The 19,407-nt window shown below is 35.7% G+C and overlaps 1 protein-coding gene across 1 annotated transcript in view; it reads left to right on the plus strand.

Annotated features, from left to right (window-relative positions):
- SPEF2 (sperm flagellar 2) overlaps window positions 1-19,407 on the plus strand; it is an 86,980-nt gene that overhangs the window by 60,893 nt on the left and 6,680 nt on the right. Inside the window, exons 29-37 of the mRNA XM_065656895.1 lie at window positions 3,261-4,453; window positions 4,556-4,773; window positions 4,868-5,076; window positions 5,164-5,287; window positions 5,392-5,753; window positions 11,501-11,607; window positions 13,354-13,536; window positions 15,960-16,055; window positions 16,730-16,903. Coding sequence (XP_065512967.1) covers window positions 3,261-4,453; window positions 4,556-4,773; window positions 4,868-5,076; window positions 5,164-5,287; window positions 5,392-5,753; window positions 11,501-11,607; window positions 13,354-13,536; window positions 15,960-16,055; window positions 16,730-16,903 — 2,666 coding nt within the window. The remainder of the gene's footprint in view (window positions 1-3,260; window positions 4,454-4,555; window positions 4,774-4,867; window positions 5,077-5,163; window positions 5,288-5,391; window positions 5,754-11,500; window positions 11,608-13,353; window positions 13,537-15,959; window positions 16,056-16,729; window positions 16,904-19,407) is intronic.

Below are 19,407 nucleotides of genomic sequence, written 5' to 3' on the forward strand. Positions count from 1 at the left end.
GGTTCTGCCCCTCTGCTCCGCTCTGGTGAGACCCCACCTGGAGTCCTGTGTCCAGCTCTGGAGCCCTCAGTACAGGAAAGACATGGACCTGTTGGAGAGGGGCCAGAGGAGCCACAGAAATGATCAGAGGGCTGGAACAGCTCTGCTGTGAGGACAGGCTGAGAGAGTTGAGGTTGTTCAGCCTGGAGAAGAGAAGGCTTCAGGGAGACCTTATTGTGGCCTTTCAGTACTTAAAAGGAGCCTATAACAAAGATGGGGACAGACTTTTTAGCAGGGCCTATTGTGACAGGACAGGAAGTAATGGTTTTAAACTGATAGAAGGGAGATTCAGTCTAGATATAAGGAAGAAATTTTTTACTGTGATGGTGTTGAGACACTGGCCCAGGTTGCCCAGAGAGGTGGCAGATTTCCCATCCCTGGAGACATTCAAGGCCAGGCTGGACAGGGCTCTGAGCAACCTGATATAGTTGAAGATGTCCTTGTTTATTGCAGGGGGATTGGGCTGGGTGACCTTTGAAAGTCCCTTCGACCTAAACTATTCTATTATTCTAAATATGAAAATATCCTGCTGACTCGTGTATCATTAAGAAATAGTCTCTTTTGTGTGATATCTGTGTGCGACATGTCTGACATGGTGATTCTTACATCCCTTTAAAATGACACAATCCTGGTTCACAGAGTTACACATCTAGTGAATACTTGCATTGCTATCATTTTTAGAGCTCCCTTTTGAATGTTTATTTTCCTGTTTTCAGTTTCACTTCGGGTCATAATCTTAATTTCTTTTCTAATGAATTTTTTGCATTTGCTTATTATGTTTCTGCACTGCTTCTTGAAACACTCTTACATCCTCGTCAGTGTCATCTGTGTATCACTGAATGATACTCACTTTAAAAACGATTTTAATGAAAAACACTTCTACCTTGTGTAGCTTTCTCTACATTGCTTTTCCTTTCAATTTCATTGATGATAAACTTCTATATGAAAAAAACATTGCTTTGTAAGTAGCATAGGCTGGCTTCCTTTTGTTTCCTGTGTTCTTTCCGTAGTACCGCTGTAACAAATATCACCTTCTCCCAGTTTCCTCCTACCAGTGAATCTCCTGTTCCTTTCCATGTCTGTTAACCTCACTAAAAAAGCAAAACCAAAACCAAACCCAACCCCAACAACACACACAAAAAAACCCCCAAACAAATAAAAATCAAAAACTACCCACCCAACCGAAAAACCACCTTGTTGTCTTTCTTCCTTGTCCTTTTATCTACAGGTTTTGCTTGTACAGCTATGGCCACTATGGATGCACTTGATGCTATGTGTGCTCTGGAACTGAGTTTAGGTTGAATGGCACCTCTCGGGCACAGAGTGGATAAAAGCTGGCCATCTCCCTGCTTTTTGCTCCATATGAGTGTTATGAGAACCTTTCTCCTGTACCTCGGAACAGGTTTGAAAGAAATTTGTAAGGCCTTCAGAACTCTACCCCATTAACAAACTTGGTTCAAATTGGCCATTCTAAAATTATCAATGAGGGAGAACTGTTAGACAGACAAATTGATGTAGAGATACACAGGCAACACAACTGCATGACCTTCATTTCCTTAGGTAAGTGTGGTAAGAATATACTACAGGGACGATTTGTAATGAGTCGTCAGAGTTGAAAACTTAAAAAATGTTGGTAACATTGAAGATCCATCTTACAGGGAATCTTATCTCTGACAGTGGCTCACAGAACCTGCTCTGATCCCCATCGTTTTTAATCAGCAGGAAATTTCTACAGGTGCCCATATACTTCAAGAAGCAGTAGGCACCACAGAGGTGTTACAACCATTTTATCCCTTTCATCTGCAGCTGCAGATCCATTAATCCTGCCTATGATCTCTTTTTCACGTATTCCTGTGTTTTTGTGGCTGCCTAATGTTTGGGAAGGTTTTTAATCTTTACTGTGTGTTAAGAATGCTTCTCATCCTCTCTTTTTGGTCCTGGATGTGGTACTTGGGTATATGTCAGGAAAAGCTTCTGTGGAGGTGTGGTTGGTTTTGCTGTCCATGTGGACCACAGCTGCCAGCTCAGATTTAGAGTTTTCATGTGGTATCGATAGTTCTTTTTAAAAATCACTTATAATAGAAAGATATTTAAACTGTATGTTCCTAACATTTTTTAATATTATGGTCTGTCAGGATACACAGAATTGGATGGAGCATTTTTATGACAATGGGAACAAACAGTTCTCAGAAATTGTATAATACATGTAAGAAAATTTGTCCCTTCTTGTAAAATAGGAAAGGGCGAGGTACAAGGACTCTTTCTTAAGACTTTCAAAAGCACAAGAAATGGCATTTCTTTCTATGATTATCTTAATGTAATCATTAATTTTGCCTCTTGACATACACATCACCGCAAGGAAGGTGAGTTGTTCTTAAGTCATTTCCTCAGTGCTTCACTTCTACTGTTTCCCAGTGGATAGATTTCAAGTCTTATTGCCTCAGTTCTGCATGGAATTATTTGACTGCTTTCTTTTCAGAGTCATGAACTTACGGCAACTATGTACTACAAGAATCATTAACTTACTTGCTGAAAAGTAAGAGATTCACAAGCTCTAGAGATAGATTTTTCAGAAATGTCAGCTTATGGCATTTGCTCCTACAAAATATATGAATGATCATCTTGAGAACAATTTGGAAGACTAATATTGAGAACAAGCTCAATGCTTTCAAGAATGTTTCCATTCTGAGAACAAAATTTGAAGCTTATGCAGTTCCTCTTTCTCAAAGCAATAATAAAAACATTCTACAGATAAATATATTTTAAGAAGATCAGGTCAGCTACATGTGCTGTGGAACAGCTTATGCGTTCTGTATCAGGTATTTGATTATGTACTTACAGTCTTGCTCCAAATTAACTATTAGATGTAATGGGCATTGTAATAGGTTTGTGACCTCAGTAGTGTCTTCTGGAAACATATTGCCTGAAATACCATTCTGAATTCGACTCTCTAACTCTGTTTTTCTCTTGTTTCAAAATTGTATTAATGCTGCTGCACGTTACTGTTTGCAGATTCTGACAAACTTCTGATAGTCAAAAGGAAATTGGAGTCAAAACTGAACATTTAATACATGGGTTCTAGATAGTTTCCCAGTGATTTAAGAATAGATCTCTGTTTTCCTCTTCCCTTTTATGTGGATGAAAAAAAGAAAAAAAATTGCAATCAATAATTTATGAAATGAAAACTATTTTATATTCAGTTGTTTCTTTTTAAATTATAGCCATAAGAGCACTGAAGCAATTTAAAAGCAAGAGTAATTCTTCTAGCAAGCAAGAAGTTGGTGACAGAGGGAAAGAGAAGAAAGATTTGGAATGTAAGAGAACAAAGAGAAATCGCCAGTTTCCAAAAATATGGCTAACAAAATACTCCTGGTTAAAATATGATGATGAAAGGAGAATAATGTTTTGTGCACCATGTCGTAAGCATAATGTGGATTTGGGGGAAAATATTCATAATTTTTGTTCAGGCACTGATGACTTCAAACTTGAACTTATAAATACACACCAGAGTAGTGAAGCTCATGCCTGGGCTACCTGCATGGAAGCTGCCAGTACTGCTTCACCAGATACAGCTTCTGCTGAGCAGATGTTGAAGAGCATGAACTCCATAACATTAGGAAGGGTAGAAAATATTTTTAGAACATGCCATGCTATTGCTAAATCTGGTCGTCCCTTTACAGACCTTGACTGGATGTGCAAACTAGATGATATGAAAGGAGTGGATATTGGTTCTGTGTTTAGAAATGACAAGTCAGCAAGAATGTTTATACATTTTATTGCTGAAGTAGAAAGAAGAGCTTTGAAAGAGAAACTGGAGAAATGTAAATTCTTCTCTGTCATTAGTGATGGAGTCACAGACAGTATATTGAAAGCAGCTGCAGTTGTCTACGTACGCTTTGCAAATGAAGGAAAAGTCCATTGCCAGATTGTTGGCATTCAGCCCATTCACAAAACTGATGCTCCAACTATAAAAAATGCAATTGAGGAAACATTACAAATAAATCTTCAGCTCTGTCTGGCAAGCCAAGACTGGTCAAGAAAATTAGTTGGGTTTGGAAGTGATGCGACAGATGTCATGGTAGGAGAAAACAGAGGAGTAGCTAAACTTCTGAGGGAAATTCAACCTTGTGTACAATCTGTGCATTGTTTTGCTCATCAGTTAAAGCTGGCTTACAAAGGAGCACTGAAAAATATTAAGCTGTACAAAATCTTAAGCAGTGTCTTGAGAAATATTTATTACTTTTATCATAACTCACCTCTAAATAAGAATAATCTCAAAGCCACATATGAAGCCATCAAGTTACGCCCAGCTATTCCTTCTCGCACTGGAGGCTCCCAGTGGCTTCCTCGTCTACAAACAGCTCTACAAATTCTCCTTAAAGGTTATCCTGCAATTATTCTACATCTGAGTAAGGTAAATTATTTAAAATTTGCATGTAACTTCCTGAAAAAATAATTGCTATGGCTAATTTTTGTCCACATACCCAACACTTTCTTCTTCTGTATTGATTTCCAGAGTGAAAGAGATTCAAGAGCTTCAAACCAGCAGAAAGTCAAAGGCCTTTTACACCTCCTTCTGAAAATGGAGATAGTCAAGTTTTCACACTTCTTGTTGGATGTCATCAATGTCCTCAACATTCTGTCACGTGTTACTCTGGATCATAATTCCTCCATTGCAGATATATTTGCAACCGTGCAATCAACTCTCAAAACACTCCATATGTATCAAACAAGGTCTGGCATTTATAACAACTGAACCATGATCCCTTAGAGTATAATAGAAGAGTGTTATATATTGATATATTGTTGTGTATTCTATGTCTTTCAGAGCTGGACCAAAGGAACGCCTGATGGAAAACATGCAGCACTTTCATGGTTACCAGCTTGTTGGAAATGGAAATATTTCAGCAGCACGAACCAAAGTACTAAGTAATTTGATGAAGAAGCTCCATGATTGTTTTTGTGATGCAAGTCAAGATGTTTTAAGAGCAACTGCTATTGGAAGTTTTAAACTATGGCCTGACAAAATGAAACAAGGTATAGAACTGTGATAATGGCTCCTTGAAGTGCACATTCAAAATTTTTTTTAAAGCATAAAATATTTTTGTTTTGCTTCTGTTTTAGAATTTGGTGAAAAGGAAGTGTCTGTCTTGACTAAACATTATGAAGTCATACTAGAAGCTGCTAGTGTGAAAATAGGTGAAGTAGAAACTGAATGGAGCATGTTGAAGTTAGAGCTATATAACAGGTAATAAGAAAACTACATTTGTGTCTGTCTATTGATTTACTGAAAAAGATTATGAAAATACATTTCCTGATAGTTATAATTATACTTTTTACCATGCTCTTTAGATTTCAGAACATCCAGACCTTGACATGGGATTCAGTGAACTCAGATTATTCAAAGAAGTATCCCAACATCCTGACACTGGTAGATTTGATCCTAACTCTGCCAGCAAGTTCAGCTGAAACAGAACGAGGCTTCAGTCAGATGAAACTCACCATGATGCATTTGCATTCTAAACTAATGTCTGAAAGTGTAACAGATCTTATGATAATTCAGATGAACTCTCCAGATATAAAAAAATTTGACCCCAAGAAAGCTATTCATTTGTGGAATTCTACTTGGCAGACAAATAGATTACAGAGAGGTGATATGACAAATGAGAGATCAAATTACTCCTCTGAGTTTGATTTGGAGAGTCTCCATGGAAGTGACTAGATGAAAATTGTTAGCTTTTACTTTGCAGTCATCTTGTACCATACATGGACACTTTAACATAATACCTTGCAGGGTTAATGAGTGTAAAATTTATATTTTTTTCATAATGTGTTACAATGTTAAAATATGGCTTTTCTTTATGCTCACTGTTGAATCACCAGTAGATGTTTACATTTGCCTTTCTGTACCTGACTTCTAGAAATATGAAGACAATGAACAAAAATAATGGAGTACATTGTTACCTTGGTGACATGCGGACAGAGGGATGGCTCATAACTTCTGATTGTTTATTGCATTTACCTGAGTTATAATACTTTATAACCACTGGACTTAACTGTCATCTTACTATCAGTCTTTAATTGTTCAAGAAGCTTCACTGATTGTGAAAATCCTGATATTCTTTTTATAAATATGTGGGAAAATCAGTGCATTCTTTGTGTTAAATGACTGCTTGATCTCTGTAGCCCGTGAATTTTGGGTCATACCTTCTTTCCATATCTGTATGTGTTGCTACTTTTTATTTCTTGTGAAGGAGGTTTAACATAAACTTCCACAGATTTTTGTCAGACTTGTCCTTCAGAAGACTTCCCTACAGAGGCAGAACAGAACAATTTTCCATTGCTGATTATTAATTGCACAAATCAGTCTTCCCATAGCAAATACTCTTACAGCTAGGATATAAGTAATATACTTCACAGCTTGAACCGTTTTTTTTCCTGTAAAAATGCTTCAGTGAAGGTTGAATAAAAATGCTATGTCTTGATTTTTAGTCTAGGAGCCAAGGATGAGAATCGTTCAGAGATGCTTCTGATTAATAATTTCATACTTCTACATGTTCTAATTGCAACTTTATACTTGATAATTTCCAATCAAGGAAAAACATACCAGCAGAATATATTTCTACCATCAAGCTAATTAGTGATTTATATCAAAAGAAAGCCAAAGTGAAATAATTAATGACCCTAATTCAGTCATGAAGATCAACTAGAAATAATTTGGGATAAATTAATTTGAGTTCATTCACCTTTAAATCAACCCTTTTCCAAAATCATTATCAACTTTCTACTGTCAATATAAAACATGTCTAGGAATTGCAGAAGGTATACTATAAATATGTACACACAATATGCACACACACACACATATATAGTCATTTTTGTGTGTCTTGCATATATATTCATGCTACTTCTAGGTCTAAATAGTATGTCGGAAGAAGAGTAGATTTTGAATGCATGCCTTATTAAGGGATGTTAGTCCACTCAAGTAGAGTTAATCTATAGGGATCAGAAAAAGAGATCAGTGCTGTGCATTATATGGTTAATTATAAAAGATTCATCATTGAAATGTCTTCATCTGTGATTTTTCAGATAACAAAAAAGTTTAATTATACTTTACCTAATAGGCAACAGGATATATACTATATGGGGTACCTTATTAGATATGTGGCATGGGTAATTCTAAGGATTTTCTCTTAAACCTCATACCACCAAGTTTTCCCCTCAAAGTTTTCAAATGGGAAGACGATTATTAACTATTATTAACTATGATGAGATTAGAAAAAAAAAAAGAAAAAAAGAAAATGTGTCCCCATAATGGTCAACAGCAGAAGACAAAAAACAAAGTAACAAAAGTATATTTTGGATCTGTAGCACTGAAGTAACTTCCGTGATACTCAGGGGGCAGCATCACATTTTTAATATTAGGACTGAAGATAATGAATACATTGCCCTTGGAAAAATACTAGTAAAATATTAGTATTATAACAAGTAGTTGGATATCAAGAAGTCATCTATGTCTAAAAATGGGATCAAGTGTAGTCAGACAACTATATCCAATATTTGCCCCTCATTCTTTTTCTATAAGCTTTTAAAATGGTCCAGTGTGGAATCATTGTGGTTTGTTTTCCTTAGTGCTTTGGTGTCCTTCCGATTATATGGTTTTCACTGCTATCTGAAATATTTTTGCTGCAAATAAACTTAATTTCCTATCATTCTTCCTAATTGCAACTATGAAGAGGGGATTATCCCCATGCTCATTGTAGTATTTGTTTTTAACAGGTAAACTACTTCTATATTTTCTCATAATCTTCCTTTCATAGAGTAGACTAGCAGAATTCCTTCAACCTTGCTTCACAGGACGTGGTTTCTAACCCTGTAAAGATTCTTTCAGCTTTCTTCTGGGCACTCTTTAGTTGCTATACATCCTTCTAGATCTGCAAATTCCAAAATTGTCTGCCAGCAGAAGCCTTAACAGCTGAAGAGAATGCAAAGATTATTTCCAATGTCTTCCCATGTACTTTTTGGTGATGATGTAATCTGCCATATTCCCTAGAGTGTTTTCTACAGAAATTTTACTTTGGCAGTAAGATTCCCACTGTCACTTTTATGCAGTTCGTTATTTCAGGCCATTGTGACACTTGACATTTATTCTTATGGGATATAGTTTCTTTTTTATCCCAGACTGTATCTCCAATTTGTAAAGTACACTTTGAATTCTGATTCTGTTCTCCAATGTGCTTGAAGTCCTTTCTTGATTGTTTTTATCTGCAATGTAATAAGTTTATTAATTTGTATAGTCTGTTTCCTCAAAGCATGGTTCTGTTCTGTTCTGTTTCCAGTGACATTTACTTAATAATCTTGACCATCTCTCTAGTTTTTAAAAATCTCTTTGAATTCTGATTCTTCTTCCATAATGCTTGCTATCCCTTCTACTGAAATGTGTAGAAACACATTTAATGAGTTATTTTTTTCTGTTCAGTCTCCTATATCATTCAATAAAAAAGGGTTGGGTTTGCTTGGTATGGTTTGGGTTTTGGTTTGGTTTTTTTTTGACTTAACAAAAAGATTTTGTAAGGAGCATTCCTGTTTTGAAATCAGTCTTGTTAGATGGACAAAGTCCAGAGGCTATTATTTCCTTGCACTTGCAGAGCCCCATTTGCAGACACCAATATTCTTTCCTCAGCACCATCTGTGTAGCTGCCCACTGATCTCTCCATGATTATATAGCAGTTCTGTGGCATTGGCAACCACTGAATTAAATTGATGAATCATCTTTTGTTTTGTAATATAATCCAATATTCAAAAACAGTTCAGTGCTCTATAGTGTAATTCTGAATACATTATATCTAGAGAAAATATCTGAAAACACACTGAGGAAAATAATTTGATATCTTTTTTATATGCTCATGAGGCATCTCCCCTCTCCCTCCAAGAGCACCTCATTCCTCCTAGATATGTCAGGAGGAGGAATTAACTCACACTACATTTGAGGGGATTTAACTATTCTAACTTTTTGAAGACACCTTGAAATTGTCCCACATAAAGTGTTTCAGGAGGAGGTAGTAAAAGAAATTACCGTACAGACATCGGCAATTCTATAATTAACAGACAGAAAGTAGCTTAGCTCTGAATGAGTGTTGTTGCTTTACGTTTAGCGGAGAGTGAGGAAAACAGGTAGACACTGCGGATTACCTGACAGTGCTTAAATATCTCACAATAATTTGTGTTTGCTATTACCTTACATCAACTAATGTAAAATTTACCTTAAAACTATGTTCTAGCATGTTCCACAATCCAATCAAAGTTCTATAAATAGTGGTTAATGTTTTAGATGCCAGTCCTTTAATCTCATTTCAGATGTTGTCTCTTGATTCAAGTTCTTTAATTTCCTTGCCCCTGAAATACTTTTCAGGTATGTTTCTGAAGTCGCACAGCCTCACAAAAAGTGAGATGAGGTTATTAATATCCTTTTAGAATTCTGTACAGAAGACAAAATTCAATTAGTTTTTAGGATGCCAGGAACTCAGAGGAAAGGTAGGAACATCATTTTTCATTTTAGTATCAGGAAATCATAGTAGGAATTGAACAGTTTAAACCATGAGATAATGTGAGAGAAAGAAGTTAGATTGCCAGAGTACGAGGGATCAGATGTGGAAAGGGAAATCATCAGTAAAACATGAAATAAAAATTATTATAGCTGGGCTTTTCATGGTGAAGCACCACACATTTTGAGACTGCAAATAAGATGTAAAAAACTTTTCCTGTTATTTTAATATGAACTTTTCACTGGCTCCTTAGTGGGCCATAGCCCATTCTCCCCAAAAACCATTAAAAAATTACCTGTTTCATTGAATCTTCAATGAAGCCTCCCAGTAATGATACTTCTATGATGTGGGCTTTATTGTGCCTTATGGAAATCATCTGATTCTTGTGGCTTCAAGTTCTCATAAAAATAAAAGTTTCTGGTTACCTTAAAATTATTAAATCAGCAATCCAAGGTGCTTCGGTAAACAGCTTAACTCACATGTTTTTTACAAGGTGTTCTTTCACAAAGTAAATAACTCAAAAACATTCGAGAGGTGACATCGGAACACTGTTATCAGTCTGCCAGTATTTTTTCCCAGCTTTTGGTTTCATGCTGAAATTTATGGTAGATATAAGGCTTCAAGTCCAGGTGTTTCTCCCTTCCTTCTTTCTCTCCGAGCAGACTTCAAGCTTCCCAAATCTATTTTTTTTTTTCCTCTACTCTCCAAGCTTATATATGTGAAGGGTTTCTCTGCTGTGTTAAGATGTGCTGAGGGGATTACTCATGATTTCCTGATTGGAGGCAAACAGGTCTATAGAGATTGTAGATCTATTAATTCAAATTGGCAACTTGATTTTGTATGTTGACATTATGAGATTTATATTCAAACACATTCTTAATATTTGTACCACTTAAATCTTAACAAATTTCACTTCATTGTTCCACTTCAAAGAAAAAAATGCTTGTTAGCCATAGAATGTACACAAGTGTCCTTTTTCAAAAGGACAAGAAGTTTGGCTGTTAAGAGTAAATAATTAAATTCTTCTGGTATTTCACTGATTATGTTTGCTTTTAAAGGTAATCTAAAAAATTCATGTTTTGATGTTATGGAAGTGATCGTAACCTGACCAAATCAGTTTTGTCTCTTAAAAGTCAGACAATTTGAAACTTTTTTTACATTTTTTATCTTTACTGCAGAAATTTTGCAGTGAATCCTTACTGAGCCAGCAAAGTCCATTTCTGAATGGACAGACCTATATCTGTCTGCTAATTTTTGGAATACAGTACTTTGTGGTTTAATATGTTGCATGAAGTTTCTATTTGCTTATAAGCAAATCCATGCCTATTTTAGAAAACAAATAGGTTTTGCACTTATTTACTCTTATGATTTCTTTAAAGTAAAATTTAAGGAGCTATTTGTAACTCCCTCAAGCCAATCCTGATAAGCTTTTTAAGCAATTCAATTCTTTTCAAAAATTTAACGAACAGTGCTCTGTTTTCTGTCTTATTCTCTTAACATACACTTGCTTTCAAGAGTAGAGATGGATTTATGATTTATTAAAATAGACAACAGTGAAAGAAATGCCTAGTAGGTATTCGATGGACAGAATATGTGTGTGATTGGTATTTGTGAAGTACTCACTGTCAGACTGTGTTAGGATGGGTTAGTGATCACAATGTGAATCGGGACAAATATCAAAAGAATTGCAGTGTATTGGAATATTTGATGTTTACTATTAGACAGGGAACACATGATTTATTTTTAATGAGAAAATTTTATGTTTGGCTCAAAAGATATTATCACTATCAATAGTACATAATAGCAAAATAATTCATTTCCCATATGGCCACTAAATAAAATAGATTTCCTTTAGCAATGATGACTGTTTAAAATGGTAAATATATTTTTCATATATATATTGACTTTTTTATTAGGTTTTATACAAAAGAAAGTATTTATTGACATTTTTTCTGGCTTGATTAATTTGAATCTTGGAACAAATTGCCTTCCTGATGCATGGATGAACTTAACGCTTCCAGATGTAAGTTAACCCTTATTTTCATTCCAGCTGAAGTACTGGATTGTGTAGATGATGTAGCATTGTCCTTACTGTGACAAAGTCAAGAGAATTACTATCATAGAGCATAATCAGTTTTTCCTTAAAATTATTCTGTTTCACTAGAGAAAGATTCTGGAAGTTACTGTGCTAAAAATTAGATGCTTATGTCAGCCATATATTTATTTACAATTTTCAGATTACATCAGTTTCTTAGACATCATTGAAAATTCACTTCCAGGAGTTAAAATAAGTTTATGTTTGTTTTTTCCAAGGCAGGAGAATAAGATTTGGAGCTGTGTGACCTTAAACTTATTTACCCAATATTTTTTGATTTAGGAACATGAAAAAATATAATTTAGTCTTTCCAAATCTTCCATCACTGAATTCTCTGATTAATTTTACTTTCAGATGTTGCTGGTAAGCCTAGGGGATGAAAGGGTTTACATCTTTTAGCATATTTTGATAATTATTTCTGACAGTAAGCCATGATTCACATTAAGTGTTTAATTGGATTTTACGTGAGGGAAACAGCTTTATTCAAATATTCTTTACACAGATTAATGCATGACTAAACTATTTTAAGGTTTATGAATGGTGGATTTCCACTGAGTTTAGTGAAAAATAGGCATGGCTGTCATCATCAGTGTATAAAAATCTAATCTTAGCACAGGAAATTAATTATATGGGGAAAACTATGAGTCAAACATTCAGTTTATTAATGGAACACATGTGCATGTGTATTCCATGTTCTTTTTTCTTTGAGAACTTCAGTGCTTATAAGTACTATTTTAATTTTAAGAACAGATGTTCCTTTCCGTAAAAGCACCCTTTTAAAATGAGACATTTAAATTTATATTGAAAGCAGGAAATGCATGAAGCATAAGCTAAGATATATGTTTATTCTGCACAAGCTATTTTGAACTGAATTCACGGTTTCATTTTTGCATTGACTAAGTAGTAGAATTTCAAATAAGTTTTCAAATTATAGTAGGTGTTACTGTACCAGCCAAAGTTAGGGCAGATGGTATTTACGACATTATCAAATTATCTCTGTGTTGCTGCAAGCCCTTATTCCTGTAAACACATTGCTTTCTTCTTGAACTCCAGTCTGGAGCAAACCAGACACTTCCCTTGACAAGGTGGGTTCTCACTGCACCGATAGTGCAGAAAAGAACTGTGCCAGTTTTATTCCCTCCATCTGATACATCCTTCCCAATGCTCTGTCAGGAGATCTTACATGTATTCCCCTACTTGTGTTCTGCACACATACTACATCTTGGGTGGGAAAAAGACACATGCAGCAAGCTGGACACCTGTATATGTAGGAAAAATAGGACCAAGGCCCAGGGCCAGGCGTTTACTAGGGTTTGTACTCATGCAGCAAAATTGTCAGTTCAATTCCTAGCGCTCTCCCAGATGGAGCATGGGTCAGGGGTTAGCACATACTAAGCACTGTTATCTCTTAGGCAGCTTAGATATAGACCCCTATTAAGGGCATCAGAATATTTATTTAGATGGATACCAAGTGCACGTGCCAACTGGCCTCACTGACCGGCAGTGCTCTGTGTCCTGTTCTACTTAGTGATACATGTCCTTTACACATCTTTGAAATCTCACTGCAGAACCTTGTCCATGCTAAACAGGAAAAAGATCTAAGCATACAGAGTATATGGAAAGTGTGTGTTTATGCATGCATGTTTGACAATATTTATTATTTTATTTTTATAGTTACGAAATCTGGCATCTGCATTCACAGTGAACTCAGAGCTTGCTGACTGGCGGAGATTCTTACTAGCAGCAGCGCAGCCTTGGCCAGTGCCATCTGTGACACAGCTTCTCAAAACCCTGTATAATTTCAAGTCTGTTGATGTAGCTGGATCAGGCTTTATTACACAGGAATCCTATATGCAGGTCATAATTATTTTCTCTTTTGAATAGTATTCTTTTGTTAAACTCTCTGAATTGAATGATGTCTAGTTGGGTTTATTCACACTGAGAAACTCAATCTGAATTTTAAATGTTTTGCTTTTTAAGAGTGCTTTCTAGGGAAAATTTTCTTCAGAAAATTAGAGACCTAGTACCTACCTTATCTATAGTTCCACAAATCAGGATAATTAAGCTTACTTTCTTCTTCCATTTCCTACTTTCCGTCTAAATTAATTTAAAGTGAAAATCCTTCCTGTTCTAAAGAAACTATTATGTGAGCACTACTATTAACTTGTTTGACACTGTAGCTATAGGGCAAAGAGGTTGCCCCCAAACAGAAATAAGTTTCTTAGTTTGGGCTCACCAGCTCCACTGTGATTAAATATTTCTAGAATTTTTCCAGCAAGTTAGTTGAGTATTAAGAATACATTTTTCTTCCTTTAGCAAAATTCTCCTGATTCTGCTCATTAAATTTTCACCCTGGTTTCTGAGTCTACTTAGGATGACTGCCGGTTCACTCTTTTAATGTGTACTACCTATACATACATCCGTAGATATATATGTGTGTGCATGTATACACAAACGTTCTACAGGTCTGTTAGCTTGTATATGTTTAGTGATACTAAAATAATTTTTAAAGTGTTTTAAATAAATTTAATAGCACCTTTATTGCATTTGGTTTTCAGATCACCTAGTATTAGTTTTCTTCAAAAATTAAATAGAGGCTGTGTTTATTCCAGAAGCCTGTCAGTTTCAGACCTACCTTGATTAATTTAAAACTTCCAGCAATGCCTGCCAAACCCTACCCCACCCCAGACTGGCAAAGAAACTAATCTACAAAGCCAGAAAACCCACAAAATGTGCAGGTCTATCCACATCTATTTGTTTATTGATGTGATAATATTTTACTGAAGTATGAGAGTTTAATAATAAACTAACAGTTGCAAGACACGCACACTGTGAATGTACTTTTAAACAGAGGATCCTAGTTGAAATACTGCATTAACTAAGCAATTCATTTACTCACTTCAGGGTCAGATTTAGCTCACACTCAGTCAATGAGAGTAAATATACAATGGTGTACACTCATTTGTTTAGAGACTTGCTTCTCTTAGTTCTACCAAACTTCCATGAGAGTGATGACTCTGAACCTACAGTCTTATGCATTTACTTACAGAGTAAAGAGGACCAAAACGTTGATAAACATACAGGTAACTCCACAGCTGAAGCTCCTTTTTCAGAAGAGAAATATATGTAGGTCAGCACATAAATTGAGTGCTCAAGAAAAGGTTTTGGGAACTTCCGGACTATCCAAAGCAACTCACTTCAGCAGTCTGGATTGCTCTGAGGGTTTTGGTCCACAACCAATTCATATTACAAATAAAAGTTGTAGTGTCTGTCACACCTATTTCATGTTTGGAAATATTACCAAAACTTTCTTCCCTTAAAAACCTTATGAAAACCCTGTTTACTTGCTGTGTATGAGTTTGTATTACAAACTTTATTCTCTGCTTAATACAGAGACTTAAATGCATTCAAAATGTCATGAAATTTTATTTATTTTACTGTCTTAACAAAAAACAATGACAAGCAACATTCAGTGAGAGTAACAGGAAGAACCTTCCACTGGGAATATGAGATGCCTCAGCTGGCCCCTCTATCTGCATCTGTACTAGTAAACTACACAGCAGCAGGGAACATCCCCAGGGAACGGTACTGAATTGTCCATACCATGACATTGCACAATCTGGCATGGTTTACCATGAGCCACTTCCAAACAAGCGAGTTTTCCTCTAGGCGGTCTGGTCATGGTCATCCTGTTTTAGAAGGTGAGATCTAGCTGATGTGAGATGTTTCCTGTGTGTTGGTCCTAGTACTGGAGAGCTGATTCTGGGCACTTTTAATTTACAGTTGTAGATACAGCTCTGTAGGCATTACAGGACACTTAGTTTAGATATTGGGAGCAGTCAGTCATGGGAAGAGCTTTGCCTCTGTCCATTATATCGAAGTTTCTGGACAGTTGCTTCCAACAGAACAGTTAGGACAAAAGCTATGGGGTAGCAAAGGATGCCCTAATAGAAAGAAACAAGAACACACACACAGACTGCATCATGTTCTGGTTCTTGTGCAGCTTATGTTTACATTTTCACCTTTTTAAAGAGCATAGATTCACTTCATATCCTACTTCATTTTCAGTAATTCCCAAAGTACCTGCTACAAAGTACAAACAGGTACTTAATTATTCTGATGTCAGTGTATATGAATAACAAATTCACCTTGATTAAATGCAGGAATTAAGATTTTAGTAATCTGTCTGTTGAACAATTATAGAGCATAATGAAGACCACTTTATTTTCAGGTGTGATTTTTTCTTTTTTTTTCTTTTTTTTTTTTTAATTTTAAATCAGGTTGGCTTATGGTTTAATAGAAATGAAGAACATCTAAGCATGCCAAAAAGTTGCACAGACACTTTGCGTTTAGATAGGCTACGACATCTCATAAAGGTAACTTTTAAAATGTATGTGTTTTGAAAAGACCACTCACTACTACCTGAAAGGTCTCATTCTAGTTTCTTGGGTCTCTTTTTTTTCCATAACTGCTGCAATATTTCAGTGGGTTTTGAGGTCAGATGGTGCTTCAGAATATAATTTCCATGTATAAAAAACCTTAAAGTTTGAATTAATATAGAAAGAAATCTAGGAGTTGTCCTTCACTATTCTAAATCATAGTCTACCCAGAAAGTCATAATTATTCAATTTTTCCTTTGAACCACATTGATTTTGCTGCACAATAACCAGCCTTGTAAAGAATGGGAGGCAAGTGATACCTGCATCTAAGCTTCTGGAATTCTCCATGGAAGAGGGAGATAATAGTGTGATCTGAATACAATAAAGTGGTTTGGACCTCTCTTTCATGATACAGGATTTTACGACTTTCTGCACGTTCTGTGAAAGTCCTCACTGTAGAAAAGAAAATACTAGAATTTGTTTCCTCGAATGACTCAGACACACCTCTGATGTATCTTGGTTTACACAGCATCAACACATTTTTAAAGATGAGATCACTTATCAGCAGTCATTACTTTATTTCACCCTTCCCTTTTCCCTACAGCCTTTGGTTTGTATTTGATTAAATGCCACTTGTAAAAATTAATTTACATATTTCTGTCCTTTTATAGTTTTTCTTCAGTTTATTTGCTGATACAAGAAAAGGTCCTGCCCTGCTCAACTATACTGAGATGCTACTTTATTTTGCCTCCCACCCTGATCCTGTTGAAGGTGTTTATAGAGCACTTAGCATTGCTAGTGGAACATATATTCATAGAAAAAAAGAAGCTTCTCTTCCATGTGGGGTAAAGTTTTACAGTAAAATATTAGAGAATAATAATGGTACTTGCAAATTATAAATTAACTATATTTCTGTATATTTTTTTATACTGGGTAGCTCCAGTGCTTACGAGTATTGCCACTGACTGTATGAGAACTCTGCAAATAATTCTGCGGACCTCGCTAGTAATACTTAGAGGTATTTTTCCAAAAGTCTGGAAATTTGCTTGCCAAATAATGATGGAAGTTTAAGATATGTACTGGTAACTACCCTTGGTACTGTGATACAGATTAACAGAGCACACTCTAGTCAATTAAGTCCAGTTATCAGTCCCCAGGAACTAAGACTGCAGTGTGACTTATGCTATTGTCATCCAAAGATACAAAACCTGATCTTATAACTGTTCTTGCTTTCTTTTCCACTATATTTTTTTGGGGTATTTAGAAATATATACACCTTTGTTATTATTTTCAAGTGTTTCAGTTTACCTGTAAATCATAAGGATTAATAATTAACAATTAGTTATTTTAAAATTATTTTATAGTCATGATGAATGTATTTGCACATCAAATGAAGCTGGGCTTTTAAACATTGTCAGTATTTCTGGAATATGTTGTTATTTTTAAAGACTCAAAACTGCCCATAGTGCACTGCATGCATCAGTTACTTATTACTCAAGTATTAAGTCATTTTTTGAGATATAAAACATACGTCTGTAATACACCTTGGAAAGAGCTCACTCATCTAGATAATAAGGTGTTTCACTGGGCTGTCACAACCACAGTCACTCTAGCTAATTTGCCTAATGCTTAAAATAGAGTTATGCTTTCCAGAAACAGTATAGAAAGGCCTTTATTTTACCACACGGTGTAAGCCTATACATCACTTTAAATGACAAAATATATTATTACACTCCGTTGTGTCTGCTTTTATTTGGCACAGCACAGTTTTTGAAAGGGAACACAGCTGTGAAGTGAAACAAGAATTAGTTCCAATTGATGGGGAAGGGAAGGGGTGTTAATAGAAGTTTTAATTGTCCATAGGAGACACTAAATAAAACAATTTCTCTTGCACATTTCATAGAAAGAAGGAGAGTGCAGAATGTTCCCAGTTTGATACAGTAGATCTGAACTTAGTTTCCCATATTTCAGTGGAAAGTTCTTTCAGGTCACTGGATATAAAGCAACACAACCTGCTCTCCTGCTTACTGTTTTCTGCTTGGTTTGGTCTCTTTGGTCTGGACTTTTGTAAGATTGTTAGTGACTGCACTGGCACTATCACCTTTGTGTCAATGACTTGCTAAGGCCGTGAGTCAGAAGTGGAGGGAAGGATCTCCCTTCAATCTAGAATTAACAAAGTGTCTCTGAAGAGCAAGAGTTATGCCCTATCCAACCTGACAATTTCCTTGTGCTTACTCTCCCAGTCAATATAGTGGCTCTGACAATCTGTGCTATGTCTGATCTGTTTCACAATGTATTACGTAGGCAGTTTGCACACCTAGTTCATCTTGAGAAGTCCCCTAGAAACCTAGAAATATCTAAGAATTGGATGCTAAATTAACATCTTGCATGTTTGGACTATCTTTGACTTTATATCCATCTTTTATAGGTTGGTGGTTAGAATTGGAGGGCCGGTAGGACACCATTTTAATATTTCTTTCTTCTTATTTCTTGGGTGTCATAATTCTACACTTTAACAATAAAGCTGAATACAGAAAAAAGAGAATGAATAAAATCCTGTTCCACTGAAGTGAATGAGAGTTTTCACCTTTGACTTCAGTAGGGCCAGCATTTCATACAGAATATTCAACTACCACAAGGGGGCAAAAAGTAAATTATGAGTTTGTATCGTTTCATATTTGAGTCACACTCCATCAAATAGAAAGACATAAATCTTTGAAAACATCCAAAGTGGTTTCCAGATCAAATTAAGAACCTATACCATTGTGTACCATTGGCTATTTACATGTGATGTAAAACTTCTCACTACAGGTACTGGAAATCTAGTAAATATCATCAATGAAATATTGGTCAGTGGAAAGAGCTATCCAGCTCATCTCAAAGGAGTTTTGTAATACACCTTAGATAGTCAGCTTATCAGTAGGCACTTACACAGTGGTGCCTAATTTAAGTTGCCTCCTCTCTTTTTCTTGCACAGTGCTGGTAATTGTGATGACTTCAGATTGGTAGTTGCCTACAGAAACACATCTGAAACTTTAATGATGTTAGTAGAAGATCAAGCAAACACTTTACTAACTTCATAGCAAAGACCCTCTCATCTAAAATGCTTAGCTTTTAGGTCTCAATAATTTTCTTATTGGTTGTGTAGATCTTACAGCTAAATGTAGACAGTTCATAGGAGACAGAAGAATATCAGTGCTAATATTTGTGTAGTCTCCACAGTTGAGTGTTAAAAAGACTAGCTCAATGACTCTGCTCCTCTTGTGTTGAAAACCTAAGAGAGGTAGCACAAGTGTGACTGAATGTCAGCACTCTTCCTTTCCTGGTGATGAAAGAAATGGGATGTTCA

This window comes from Caloenas nicobarica, chromosome Z, assembly GCF_036013445.1.
Source record: "Caloenas nicobarica isolate bCalNic1 chromosome Z, bCalNic1.hap1, whole genome shotgun sequence".
Taxonomy (NCBI): Eukaryota; Metazoa; Chordata; class Aves; order Columbiformes; family Columbidae; genus Caloenas; species Caloenas nicobarica.